The sequence below is a fragment of the Microcaecilia unicolor genome, chromosome 1, assembly GCF_901765095.1.
Source record: "Microcaecilia unicolor chromosome 1, aMicUni1.1, whole genome shotgun sequence".
Classification (NCBI taxonomy): domain Eukaryota; kingdom Metazoa; phylum Chordata; class Amphibia; order Gymnophiona; family Siphonopidae; genus Microcaecilia; species Microcaecilia unicolor.
The window spans coordinates 490,124,790-490,139,552 of NC_044031.1; the positions used below are offsets into that span (position 1 = coordinate 490,124,790).

Sequence of the window (14,763 nt, forward strand, 5' to 3'; positions counted from 1 at the left end):
TACTTGTTCCAAAATTGGTGGAAACGAGTGTAGTAGTGTTTTGGTTTTTTTTTTTAAAGAAATGCACAGACATCACACCTTCGCCACTGCTCCGCCCAAATGGTGCCCTCAGAAGTACCTACATGCAGCACATATATATTTATTTATTTATAATATTTATATCCTGCTTACAACTAAGCAGGTAACAAGAAACATACATAAAAATAAACACAAAACAATACACAATACATTTCAAAACAAATGTCAAGCAGCAAACTTCTCTATCCATCTTCAAATAATCTGTCCATCAAATATTTCCCAGTGCAAATAGATGAGTTTTCAATTTCTTTTTAAATACGTCAAAAGATGACAGAAGATGTAAAGCACCAGGAAGTTTATTCCAAAGTAGTGGTCCAATCATGGACATTGCGCTGTGGTTGGTGAGTAGCGCACCCCTGGCAAGTGAGGCACCACAAGCTGTTTTGCTCCAGTGGATCGTAATGGTCGGGCAGGGTTATAAAGTTGCCGCGTTTGCTTGACATAGTCCGGAACCATTCCATTCAAAGTCTTAAAAACAAGTGTCATTAATTTATACTGTGTCCTGAACTGTACTAAGAGCCAATGTAAATTTTCATAGAACCAGCCACATGATTAGTTCCAGCAATGCCAACGTGGCCCATCCCAAAGCTGGAGATTTACCACCGAAATGCTAATGATTGAAGGCCAATGAATGAGGTTTTTCTCGCGGGCCCCAGCCATGTCTAAAACTAGTTCTGGCAGATGCACGTTACAAAAACTGACATATTTCAATCAATAAATTGAAAATAATTGTTTTTTTCTACCTTTATTGCCTGGTCATTTTATTTTTCTTATTGTGTTGGTCCCATTCTTGGTTTCTGCCTTCCTCTTCTTCTCTTAACTGTCTTGCCAGAGTCTCCTTATCCATTTTGCACTTCATTTCCCTTCATGTCCACCATCCATCTTCTCTCTACATCCCTTTTTATCCGATCCAGCATCACTCCTGTGTCCCTATCTTCCCACCATGTTGAGCACCTCCATCTCTGTGTCCCTACTGTTGCCCTAACATAACTGTTTTGTGTCCCTATACCCCCCTCATGTGCCAGCATCTCTCCCTTTCTCTTCTTCCCCCTCCTATCTCCACCCCTCCCCAAGCCAGTATTTCTCCCCATCTCTTTTCTCTCTTTATCCCCCCAGGGGTACAGCAAGTGTTCATCTCTCTTCCCTTGCTCCTGTTCTGTATCCCCTTCTTTCCCAGCAGGTCCTGGCATGTATTCCCCTCCCCTCCCCCTCCTCATCCTGGAATCTCTCCCTTCTTCTCCCCCCTCATCTTGTCAGCTGTCCTAGCATCTCTTACTCGCTCCTTCCCTACCATCCTGGCAGCTCTCCCCTCCCCATCTTGGCTTCTCTTCCTCCCCCCATCCATCTTGGCATCTTTCTCTCTCCCACTACCATTCAAGCATCCTTTCTTTTCTCCTCCACCATGTGCATTTGCCCCCTCCCTTTCTTTCAATCCCTGTGCAGCATTTGCCTCTCCCTTTTTTCAATTCATGTGCAGCATTTCCCCCTCCCTTTCTTTCAATCCATCTGCAGCATTTCCCTTCTCTCCCTTCTCTTCCATCCACATGCATTTCCCCCCTATTCCACCCTTTCTATCCACGTGCAGCATTTGCTCCTCTCCTTCCCTTCCATCTATGTATAGCATTTCCCTCCTCTCCATTCTCAGGATGGAATCTCATGTTATCACTATGGAGAGTATTGACAACCAATAAGGTTGTAGTGTTCTGAAACATAAATGTAAGTATTGTTATCTAATATTCGGAAAGGTAGTGGCTGTTCAATACACATGGCTACATGTATATATATATATATATATATATATATATATATATATATATATATATATTTTTTTTTTTTTTAATTTATTTATTTATTTATTTTTTGTTAAATCACCACAAAATACCTTCACTATAAACTTTGTAATTTAAATATCATGGCATATATTAACATTGAGAAGGATAGAGCTTATTACTTCCTTATTCACTTACTCAATAGGCATTTCCAATCATAGGCAAAAAAAAATCCTTCTTTAACAGAGCAAATAAACTTTTGCCAGTCCAACTTTTAATTTCATTTAATTTTAATGTCAGACCTAATAGAACTACCACCCAGGAACGCAAAAAAATCTTCTCGCACATTCCTTAATCTTCATCCTCCCAAGTGTAAGGGTCTGAAATACAAATTAATGCATGCATCTACATTTTCCTATACGAGCACGCAGCTCTGGAACGCGTTGCCACGTAACCTGAAAACAGTCTATGAATTGACCAGTTTCCGAAAACTACTGAAGACCTATATCTTCGACAAAATATATCACAAAGATCAACATGTGTAACTGTATAATCTTTAAAATTTCCAGAACTGTCTTATAATGTCTTTTGCTTTAACACCATCATGTATTTCACCACCATGTAACACAAAACCCTCTGTAAACCAAATGTATATTCACTTCTATTTCCAGTATCCATGATGAATTGTAAGCCACATTGAGCCTGCAAAGAGGTGGGATAATGTGGGATGCAAATGCAATAAATAAATAAATAAATAAAGCACTTAACTTTTGTAGCAATTAAAGCTGTCGGGTCATGTACTGTAAATTCAGTTCACTGTACAGAACCACTGTTTCATGGAATTAGAAACCCAGTAATTTTAAATCTTTAAACTCTCAGTGCTCAATTTTGTATTAAAAAAAAAAAAGTCTGTATAGATGATGTTCATAAAGCTAAAATTAAAAAAAAATGTGAGGATAATATAACTAGGAGTGTAACACTCATATAAGCCAGCTTCATTGGGGATGTTGAACGCAATTTAACATTCTCTCTCCGTATGTCACCTCCAAAAAAGAAAGTCCTAGATTGCATTCAAAGATTAACACGAGGCTGCATTTCACGAAGTTTAGCTTGCACACAATTCCTTATTTCTGAGACACACCATCAAAGCATCATCCCCTGCACATTTTAAAATCCAAACCACACCATTTTAAGACATCATTAACACAATACACAAACCTGGGCAAAAACACACTCAGAATATTATCATAGTATAATAGCACTAACACAAAGAGCTACAACCTCATGAGTGAAAAGACAGCAGTGTAAATACTACACTGGGACCTAAAACACCAATACACTACCTAGTGAAAGAAAAACAAAAACCCCTATGCAGAATATCACACCATGGTCACACATGAAAAACACATGACACAACAAATACATCACAAGGGGCCAGAGATCAATATGAAGGCAAAGGAAAAAAAACGGAACTGGAAACCTCAAGAAGTCAACTAAAATATCAGAGATGTGCATTTCCAATGAATTAATTCAGAATAACATACTTTTTTCTACAGATGAGCAGTGTCTTCCTTTCACTCGCTAACCAGATATTTTTGGAGTGTGTTGATTGTATACGGGAGGTGAGTTTTACCATATGGATTTTTCATTTTATTTTCAGTTTATATCTTTCCAGTCTATTGACACTTCTGTTTTTTACATCTGCAGAAATAATGTTCTTGGTACCTTTGCTAAGATTCTGATTTATTTCTTTGCAGTGATTGGCATCTTGTACTCAGAGGTTTTTCAATCAGTTTTTACCTTCAATGGCATATCATATTTAAAAAAAAACTATTTTTCATGTATGTTTAGTTTATATTTGTTTCTGCAGTATGAATATTATCAGTGTAATTTTGGATACATTAACACAGATTAATATCCACCAGCTCAAAATCATCTTCTTTATATGGAATAGTAGAAATAACTGTGTAGAAAGAACATTTTAAAATGCCATGTTTTATGCCTCTAAAGAATACAATATGGCATTGGAAGGAATTAAAAAAAAAAATCATGTATCTGGATAAAAACATACTAGTCAATATTCAAACTGTGGCGGTTAGCATTATTTAAACATTGACCACTGCAGGCAGAATTAAACCTGGATATTCAATGACATGACCCAGCACTGGAACTGAATGTCCAGGACTAATTAAAACTGAGCTGACTGCCAGAGCTTATGCAGGTCCTGGCCCATATTCAGCCATGATCCGCATATGACAGTTATGTGAACCCTGGCTTAATAAGTGCCAGGGCCCACAAAACTGGAAACTGGTGCCTTGGCCTCTCCAATATCTCTCACTGCCTGGTGCACACCTCCCTCCACATCCCCATAGGCCCCCTTGGGCCTACCTGAAATCATCCAGGTGGTCTGGGGGGGAGGGGTCATCTGATAGGAATGTTGCCCACCTGCTCCTGCCTGTCACAGGTCTGGCCTCAAAATGGCCACTGCAATCCCTAGAGTTAATTACATTACATTGAAATTGGCATGAGTAATAAACAACCTGGATTACCTTCGATGTGTGTTACGGTTACTGTTGACATGGCCTCGTCCAGTGCATCCTGGAGTTGGACACTTGAGCACATTTTCATGCATTGCGAGAACTTAGTACAAAAAAAGGAAAAACATAAGATTCAATGACACATTAAAAAAAAAACTATAAATATCAAATACACAGAGAAAACCATTGTTATCGCTATGGCTTGCTGAAGGAAGCAAATTTTCAAATATATCTGCAAGTAGGTATAAATCTGCGAGTACTTTTTTGCATTGACTTTCCAAGAAAAAGACACTACGGGATTTGACCACATGCTTCATTATGTTAACTTAAAGTGAGTCACAACATAGATTGTGCTAGTATCAGCTATAGAAAGTAACTTCCCTCACAAACTGAGGCAATGGAGGGTGAAATGACTTACCCAAGGTCACAAAAAGCCACAGTGGAAATTTAACTCAGATCCTCTGGATTGCAGGCCGCTGCTGCAACTTAAGCTATTCCTCCACTCTACAAATACTTTCCTTTTGAAAACTGACTAGAAAAAAAATACCTGCAGAGACTTTCATCTCATTTTTCTATGGATCATTTTGTCCTGCAAAACAACATGCATAGTTGCACACACCTCCCACTACCTAACCCACACTCCAAGCCTTCAAACATAAGAACATAAGAATAGCCATATTGGGTCAGACCAATGGTCCATCTAGCGCAGCATTCTGCTTCCAACAGTGGCCGATCCAGGTCACAAGCACCTGGCTGAAACCCAAATAGCTGCCTTTCTGCATTTCCCACAGGAAAAAGTAGATATGCTGTTGATATCCATGCATACTTTAATCAGGGGACAGGGCAAGCAATTTGCAGACAGCCAATTACCAAGGTAAATAACTCTTGAAAAACTGCTCTTGAAATTACAATACCAATATTTTATGATGCTGTTCAAAGTACATAGAACTTGATGAATCCAGAAAATTATAATGGGGTGATTTAATCAAGCACATGTGAAATAGATGCATTTTCCCTCTGCTGTATCAGCAGATTTTCAAAAGTATGCATATATTTTTGAAAATTTGTCCAGGGAAATTATGTGCATGCATTTATACCTGCTTTTGACCACACAAAATTTCCCAAATTAATTTACCTATATACAGGATCAATATTCAAAAGGACTTGTATACTTAGTGGTCGCCACTACATGTGTAAGTCCCCTATCTGGGATTTTTTCGTTGCTCTAACAGGACAGTGCTAGGAGAGAGTGGGGACATTTTGCCTAACTACACGTATAGGAAAAAGGTTGTCCAAAACAAAACCACTTGCATGTACAGAGAGTAAATCTAAAACACCACACCTATTTTTAAGTACCAAGAACACACATAAATACCAGCATATGAATGGATGTAGACACACACGTGCATAAATATCAATATTCTGGCTACCTGCTACTCCTAAATGCAATGGTATGTATACTGAATATGGGTGTGCATGTAACTCACCTTGAGCTACTACTGAAAAAGGTGTGAGCAAAAAATCTAAATAAATAAAAAATAAATTTGTCTTTCTATATTGGCTCAGGAGACAAGCTAGAATAGAAACAGAGAAAAATGAGGGCAGATAAAGATCATATGGCCTATCCAGTCTGCCCTTCCATACCATATACTCTCCCTTTCACTCCCTTAGAGATCCTATGTACTTATCCCAAGCTTTCTTGAATCCAGATACAGTTTTCATCTCCATCACATATCGTAACATGATGAGAGCAGAAAAAAACCTGCATGATCCATCCAGTCTACTCAATAAGATAAACTCATAGTATGTGTTGCAATATAACATATATATTCTTGACCTTGATTTGTCCTTGCCATTTTCAGGCACAGACCATAGAAGTCTGCCCGGCACTGGACTTATTTCCCAATTACTAAGTTTTGCTTTGCTTCCATTCTCTTTCCATATAGGAATCTTTTATGCTTATCCCACACATTTTTGAATTCTGTTAACATTTTCATCTCTACCACTTCCTATGGGAGAGCATTCCAGGCATCTAACACCCTTTCCATGAAAACGTATTTAATGATGTTACTCCTAACTCAACCCCCTTGCAACCTGAAGTCATGTCATCTAATTCTACCACTTCCCCTTCTCTGGAATAGATTTGTTTGTATATTAATACCTTTCAAATATTTAAACATCTGTATCATATCACCCCTATTTCTCCTTTCTTCTAGGGTATACATATTCAGTTCCTCGAGTCTCTCTCATACTCTTTTGGTCCAAACACCATATCATTTCTGCTACTTTTCTTTGAACTGTTTCTTTTTACATCCTCATCAAGATACAGCCTCCAAAACTGAACACAATACTCAAAATGGGGCCTCACCAGCAACCTGTACAGGGGCATCAATACCTCTTTTCTTCTGCTGGTTATACCTCTTTCAATGCAGCCTAGCATCCTTCAATGCACCCTAGCATCCTTCAATGCAGCCTAGCAGCCTTGTCACATTATTTCACCATCTTGAAATCCTCAGACACTATCACCCCAAGGTCCTTCTCCTGAGTTGTGCTCTCCACTGAGAAGCCATTCCACAAATTCACCAACATTTCCATGAAGAAGAATTTTCTTGGGTTACGTCTGAGTCTGTCCCCTTTCACTTTCATCCTATGTGCACTCATTCCAGAGCTTCCTTTCAGCTGAAAGAGACTCACCTCCCGTGCACTTATGCCATGGAGGTATTTAAATGTCTTAAAAATATCTCCACTTCTCCAAACAGTGGTGGCCATATCATTAAGCCACCTGAGTCAGGGGCATCATGTGGCACTCTTTTAGAGCGGCATCCACCACCCTTCCCTCCTCAAATTTACCTTCTTTTCTTACTTTCCAAAGGACAGTGTTACTACAGCCACCACCTTAGGGATTAATTCTGTAACTGTGTGCCTGTATATAGTATTGTGTAAGAGATGTATGTAAATGTGCACCTTATATATAGATATATAGAAAAATGTAAGCAGATAAAGACCATATGGCCTATTCAGTCTGCCCATCCATATCATCTATTCTCCCTTAGAGATCCTGTATACTTGTTCCAAGGTCACTTGAATTCAGATACTGTTTTTGTCTCCACCACTTCCACCGGGAGCTGCTCTATGAATTCACCACCCTTTCTGTGAAGAAGTACTTACTCAGGTTAATTTTGAGTCTATCCCTTTTCAGCTTCATCCTATGCCCCCTCGTTCCAGAGCTTCCTTTCAATTGAAAGAGACTTGCCTCCTGTGCCTTTATGCTGCAGAGGTATTTAAATGTCTCCATCATATCTCCCCTCTCCTTCCTTTCTTCCAAAGAATACATATTGAGATCTTTAAGTCTGTCCCCATATGCTTTATGACTAAGGCCACTGACCATTTTAGTAGCTGCCCTCTGGACTGATTCCATCCTGTTTATATCTTTTGGAAGGTGGGATCTCCAGAATTGTACACAATATTCTAAATGAGGTCTCAACAGAGTCTTATACAGGGGCATCATCATCTCCTTTTTCCTACTGACCATTCCTCTCCCTATGCATCCAAGTATCCTTATAGCTTTCATCATCACTTTTTCTATCTGTTCGGCCACCTTAAGATCATCACATATGATCACACTCAAGACCTGTTCTTCTTTCTTCACCCCTTAAACTGTACCATTTCCCTCGGGTTTTTACAGCCGAAATGCCTGACCCTGCCTTTTTTAAGCATTAAATCTAAGCTGTCAAATTCCAGACCATTCCTCTAGCTTCACTAAGTCCTTCCTCATGTTATCCACACCATCGGGGGGGGGGGGGGGGGGCTACCCTATTGCAGATTTTGATATCATCTGCAAAGAGGCAAACCTTATCAGAAAGCCCTTCAATCATATCACTTATAAGAATGTTAAAAAGAACCTGCCCAAGAAACGAACCTTATGGCTAACCACTGATAACATCCTTTTCCTCGGAATGAGTTCCATTTACCTCCACCTTCTGTCATCTTCCATTCAACCATTTCCTAACCCAATCTCAGAACGCCCATTATACTATATGGTTCAGTTCTGATTTTTTTTTCAGCAATGAAGTTACATGGAAATACTTTTAAAACAAATAGAAGGAAATATTTTTTCACTCAATGAACAGTTAAACTGTTTGCTGGAGGATGTGGTAATGGCAGTTAGTGTATCTGGGCTTAAAAAAAGGTTTGGATAAGTTCCTGGGGAAAAGTCCATAGTCTGCTATTAAGACAGACAGGGGGGGAAGCCACTTCTTGCCCTGGGATTGTTAGCATGGAATGTTGGTACCATTTTGGATTCTGCTAAGTACTTGTAACCTGGATTGGCCTCTGTTGGAAGCAGGATATTAGGCTAGATGGCCCATTGATCTGACCCAGTATGACTATTATGTTCTTATGTAATTTTGAGTGCCATTTATAGAATTTCCCCTTTAATGTGTATATTCAGCACTAGAACGTAAATGGAGAGTGGTACAGAATACACATATTAAACCAAGCACAGGTGGCAGCATTTAACTTAGGGGCTATACGTAAGTGCTTAATGCAGTTTAAAATGGCATACCACGGGACATGCTCAGGCATCCTGCTGTAAGTGCCAATTTAGCTTGCACTAATCCACATGCTAAAATATATATTTTTAATGTTTTGAGGGAGCATGTCTGGGGGGGGGGTGGAGAGTGGGTGTGCCTGCGCTATTCAGTTTGCACTGCTACATTACTATGTACTAACTAGAAAAAGGCCTATACTAACGCATGGCTCCCTGTGGCCTATATGGGTGCCAGTAGTAACTAGGGTTCTCATGCAAGCACACTGATTTCCTGGCTGTCACCAGTGCTCCCAGTTAGCCAGGTGGCTCTGCCCCATGATGTCACACCACTCAGGCTGTTGTGCACTGGAGATGTGTGTACAGGGTCAGAGAGAGAGAGAGAGGTCTTTTGGGTCTGATGAATGCCACATCTAGGCTGATGCAGGGCTGGGGAAGGCATAGTGCTACAGACACGGCCTCTTTTCCTGCCTTTCTCTCTCCTGACAAGCCAGCCCAACCTCCCACTTTCTTTCTGGATGTTCCAGGATGTAGTCAAAATTAGCTAGATAGACAGAGAAAAGTCATAGATTTATTGTTAATATCCTATCAAAGGTATGTACCCAACCCTTTAACAGGTTTATTTATTTATTTGCATGTGTATCCCACATTTTCCCACCTATTTGCAGGCTCAATGTGGCTTACATAGTTTTGTTAACATTGTTATTCCAGGATATCAGATACAGTTAGTATTGTGCAGAGATTAAGTAAGGGAAGAGAGAAGAAGGAAGGCAGTGATTAGGGTAGTTAAAGAGGTGCGCTTTCATAACTGAGTGGGTTGGTGAGGTGGATTAATGAGGTTATCGCTTCTCATTGCAGGCTTTGTTGAAGAAATATGTCTTCAGTGATTTGCGGAAGATAGTTGTTTCGTCGATTGTTTTCAGGTCTGTAGGTAGTGCATTCCATAACTGCGTGCTCATGTAAGAGAAGGTAGTGGCATGCATCAGCTTGTATTTTAGTCCTTTACAGCTGGGGAAGTGTAAGTTGAGAAATTTGCGGGATGATGTTATGGCGTTTCTGGGAGGTAGGTCCACGAGGTTTAGCATGTATCCCCCCTTCAGTCTGTTCAGAACTCTGCTGCACGTCTCATATTCCGCCAGAACCGATATACTCATATCACCCCTCTCCTCAGGTCACTTCACTGGCTTCCGATCAGATACCGCATTCAATTCAAGCTTCTCCTTCTTACCTACAAATGCACTCAGTCTGCTGCCCCTCACTACCTCTCTACCCTCATCTCCCCTTACGTTCCCGCCCGTAACCTCCGTTCACAGGATAAATCCCTCCTCTCAGTACCCTTCTCCACCACCGCCAACTCCAGGCTCCGCTCATTCTGCCTCGCCTCACCCTATGCTTGGAACAACCTTCCTGAACCCTTACGCCAAGCCCCCTCCCTGCCCGTCTTCAAGTCTTTGCTTAAAGCCCACCTCTTCAATGCTGCGTTCGGCACCTAACCCTTACCGTTCAGTGAATCCAGAATGCCCCAATTTGACTGCCCCTATCGGACCGACCGTTCACTTGTCTATTAGATTGTAAGCTCTTTGAGCAGGGACTGTCTCTCTTTGTTAAATTGTACAGCGCTGCGTAACCCTAGTAGCGCTCTAGAAATGTTAAGTAGTAGTAGTAGTATTGGGGCGGCTGCGTGAATGATTTTATGTACAATCGTGCAGATCTTGAACGCAATGCGTTCCTTAAGTGGGAGCCAGTGAAGTTTCTCTCTTAAGGGTTTAGCACTTTCATATTTAGTTTTTACAAATATGAATCTGGCGGCAGTATTTTGGGCAGTTTGGAGTTTTTTGATAGTCTGTTCTTTACAGCCAGCGTACAGTGCGTTGCAGTAGTCCAGATGACTTATTACCATTGACTGTACCAGGGTTCAGAAGATGTATCATGGGAAGAACGGTTTTACTCTTTTGAGTTTCCACATGGAGTAGAACATCTTTTTTGTTGTGTTTTTCACGTGGGTATCAAGAGTGAGGTTTTGATCAAAGGTGACTCCATGAATTTTCAAGTTTTGTGAGACAGGAAGAGAACAGTATGGTGTGGTTATGGTGGAGAAATTGTTTTGTGTTATGCTGTGAGGTGAGTATAAGACATTGTGTTTTTTCTGCGTTAAGTTTTAGTTGGAATGCATCTGCCCAAGTGTGCATTGTTTGGAGGCTTTGGTTGATCTCGGTGGTGATTTTGTTTAGATCATGTTTGAACAGGATGTAAATAGTGACGTCCTCTGCATATATGTAGGGGTTGAGGTTTTGATTGGCTAGAAGTTTGGCTAAAGGTATCATCATTAGGTTGAATAAGGTTGGTGAGAGGGGGGATCCCTGGGGGACTCCACATTCAGGTATCCATGGGGGTGATCTGTCCGCGTTTGTTGTTACTTGGTATGATCTTGTAGTCAGGAATCCTTTGAACCATTTGAGAACTGTGCCTCCTACTCAGAAGTATTCAAGAATATATAATAGTATTTCATGATTAACTATGTCAAAGGCACTGGGCATGTCGAATTGTAGGAGGAGTATATTGTTACCCGTTGCAATTGCTTGTTTGAATGAGTTCATTGCGGACACTAGAACCGTTTCTGTGCTGTGATTTGACCGAAATCCTGATTGAGATTCGTGCAGAATTGAGTGTTTATTTAGGTATTCAGTAAGTTGTTTCGTCACTATGCCTTCCATGAGTTTGGTTATAAGTGGAATAGATGCTACTGGGCGATAGTTGGTTAGGTCCATTGTGCTTTTCTTAGCGTCTTTCGGTAGCGGAGTAAGTAGGATGTTTCCTTTATCCATGGGAAAGAGTCCATTTTGAAGCCTGTAATTTACGTGGTTCATGAGGTCTGTTTTGAATTGTTTGGGTGCGGATCTTATCAGACTATTAGGGCACATGTCTAATTTGCATTGCGATTTGGCGTATTTTCCGAGCCAACGTGAAATTTCATTTGATGAGAGCGTGTCAAAGTTGGTCCATGATCGATCTGCTGGGCATTCCCCGGGTTTTGGGTCTAGACATTCAAGGATGTTTGTGTAGTCCATTATATTGGTAGGTATCATGAGTCGGAGCTTTATGATTATTTTCTTGAAGTAATTTGCAAGATTGGTTGCTGTGTTGTTGGAGGTAACCATAGTAGTATTTAGGAGATTGTTTACGAGTGAAAAGAGTTTGTGTGTATCCTTGTAGTTTGGTCCTATTTTGGTTTTGTAATATGTCCTTTTAGTTTGTCTGATAGTGTATTTGTATTTTCTTTGTAGTTGTTTCCAGTCTTTGAGTGTGTTTTCGTCTTTTTTCTTGCTCCATGCTCTTTCTGGTCTGGTCAATCTGCCCCATCCAAGTAGGACTGTAGTTTTCCATTTTTAAGTGAGCAGGGCTGTTTTGGATGGCTCACATCACACCAGGTGTTAAAAGACCCTACCAACAGGTCCTCTATTATGTGAGCTGCTGGTAAGACCCTAGACTCGAGTATCCCACACAAATTGCCATGAATATAGGAGTATAACCAGAAGCATTAACCAACAAGGATAACACATAAACACACATCTATGGGATTTACCAGCAGCTAACATAATAGAGAATCTGTTGCTAGGGTCTTTGAAATCTGGACTGTGAGGCCCTGCTAAGGTACCAGATCGGTGACTCTCATCAATCAACTAACCAAGCCTAAAGTACTAGTGACTGATTGAGCAGAGTGGGCCATTTGAAAACCTCTGCTCACTTACAGTTACAGTACTGGTAGTCTGCTATTACCAAGTATAGTTCTAAGTGGACTAACAAGAAGAGGAACTAAAGCATACATCTAGGATCATACATCAATATTTCTGAGAAGAACAGTAATTAATTAACCATGTTGAAATGGAAAACTGAAGCTCTGCTTGGATGGGGTGAACCAACCAATTAAATGCTAGATGATATAGAGGGGCATAATCGAACGTGGACGCCCATCTCCATGGGCAACTATCTCCGAGGACGGATACGCGAAGGGGTGGGACAGACCGTATTTTCGAAAAAGATGGGCGTCCATCTTTTGTTTCGATAATACGGTTGGTGCTGGGCAAATGCATAGGATTTGGGCGGATTTGAGATGGGCGGTATCGGTTTTCAGCGATAATGGAAACCAAAACCGCCCAGCTCAAAAACAAACCACTCCAAGGCATTTGGTCGTGGGAGGGGCCAGGATTCGTAGTGCACTGGTCCCCCTCACATGCCAGGGCACCCTAGGGGGCACTGCAGTGGACTTAAAAATTGCTCCCAGGTGCATACCTCCCTTACCTTGTGTGCTGAGCCCCCCAAATCCCCCCACTACCCACTACCCACAACTGTACAACACTACCATAGCCCTTAGGGGTGAAGGGGGGCACCTACATGTGGGTACAGTGGGTTTTGGGGGAGGTTGGAGGGCTCCCATTTAGCACCACAAGTGTAACAGGTAGGGGGGTATGGGCCTGGGTCCACCTGCCTGAAGTCCACTGCACCCACTCCAGGGACCTGAATACTGCTGTCATGGAGCTAGATATGACATTTCAGGCTGGCATACAGGCTGGCAAAAAAAAGTTTTTAAATTTCTTTTTTTTTGGTGGGAGGGGGTTAGTGACCACTGGGGGAGTCAGGGGAGGTCATTCCCGATTCCCTCCGGTGGTCATCTGGGCAGTTGGGGCACTTTTGGGGGACTTGTTCGTGAAAAAAAAAAGGGTCCAAAAAAGTGGCCCAAATTTTCGCTACTGCCGCCCTTCTTTTTTCCATTATCGGCCAAGGGTGCCATTCTCTCCTCGGCCGATAAACATGCCCCAGTCCCTCCTTCACTACGCCTCCGACATGCCCCCGTCAACTTTGGTCATTCCTGCGACAGACTGCAGTTGGAGGCGCCCAAAAATCGGCTTTCGATTATACCGATTTGGGCGCCCATGAGAGAAGGGCGACCATCTCCCGATTTGGGTCGAAATATGGGCGTCTTTTCTCTTTCGAAAATAAGCCTGATTATGTTATCTGTTAAAGGGTTGGGTACATACTTTTGTTAGAGTATTAATACTTCTGTGATCTTAATTTTTTTCTGCTCAAAGCTAGTCACTAACAATTTACCTTGATAACAGGAATGGCAGGATGAGGGTTGCAGTCATGGCAGTCCCTGTTATTTCTAGCATTGTGATTAAGGGTTGGAAAGGTGGGAGAATACAGAATGGTCCTTCTTTAAAACCAAGAAGGACAGCAGAAACTGACAGCTTCACTATTGCATCACAAGAGTTTCTTTGCAGGGCATGGTTCAGTTTCTCACTACCAATGGCTTTGTTTTCTTCTTTGTGCCATAGTAATCACCTATAATCTGTAAAATATCAGTTTGATTTTATTTTTTACTAGTAAAAAAAGGCCCGTTTCTGACACAAATGAAACGAGCGCTAGCAAGGTTTTCCTCATTTTGCTGTTGCCTGTGAGGTGCGATGCCCCCCTCCCGGCGCCATCCCACCCACGGTGATGCAGCCGGCCACAGCCATCTGACCCACCGTGCCCATTGCACCCACCTTTGCGTTGGTTTGGTGGCGGGGGAACCGGAACCCTGCCACCACAAGTCCTGTGTGCTGACTACGGCATCATCTTTGGCGTTGGTAGCTGTGCAGGGCGGAGTTCTGTGCGTCTGATGCCATGCACGTGCATGACATCAGACACACAGAAGCCCTGCCTCCACAGGCTAGGAACGCCGAAGATGACGCCATAGTGAGCAGACAGGGCTTGTGCTGGCGGGGTTTCGGGTCCCCCGCCGGCAAAGCAACGCAAAGGTGGGTGTCTCAGAAGGGGGTTGTTACGGGGGGGG

General features: G+C 41.8%; 1 protein-coding gene across 1 annotated transcript in view; it reads right to left on the reverse strand.

Moving 5' to 3' along the window:
- Positions 1-14,763, reverse strand: part of ST18 (ST18 C2H2C-type zinc finger transcription factor) — a 353,913-nt gene that overhangs the window by 168,811 nt on the left and 170,339 nt on the right. Inside the window, exon 7 of the mRNA XM_030190140.1 lies at positions 4,397-4,487. Within this exon, the coding sequence (XP_030046000.1) occupies positions 4,397-4,487 (91 nt within the window). The remainder of the gene's footprint in view (positions 1-4,396; positions 4,488-14,763) is intronic.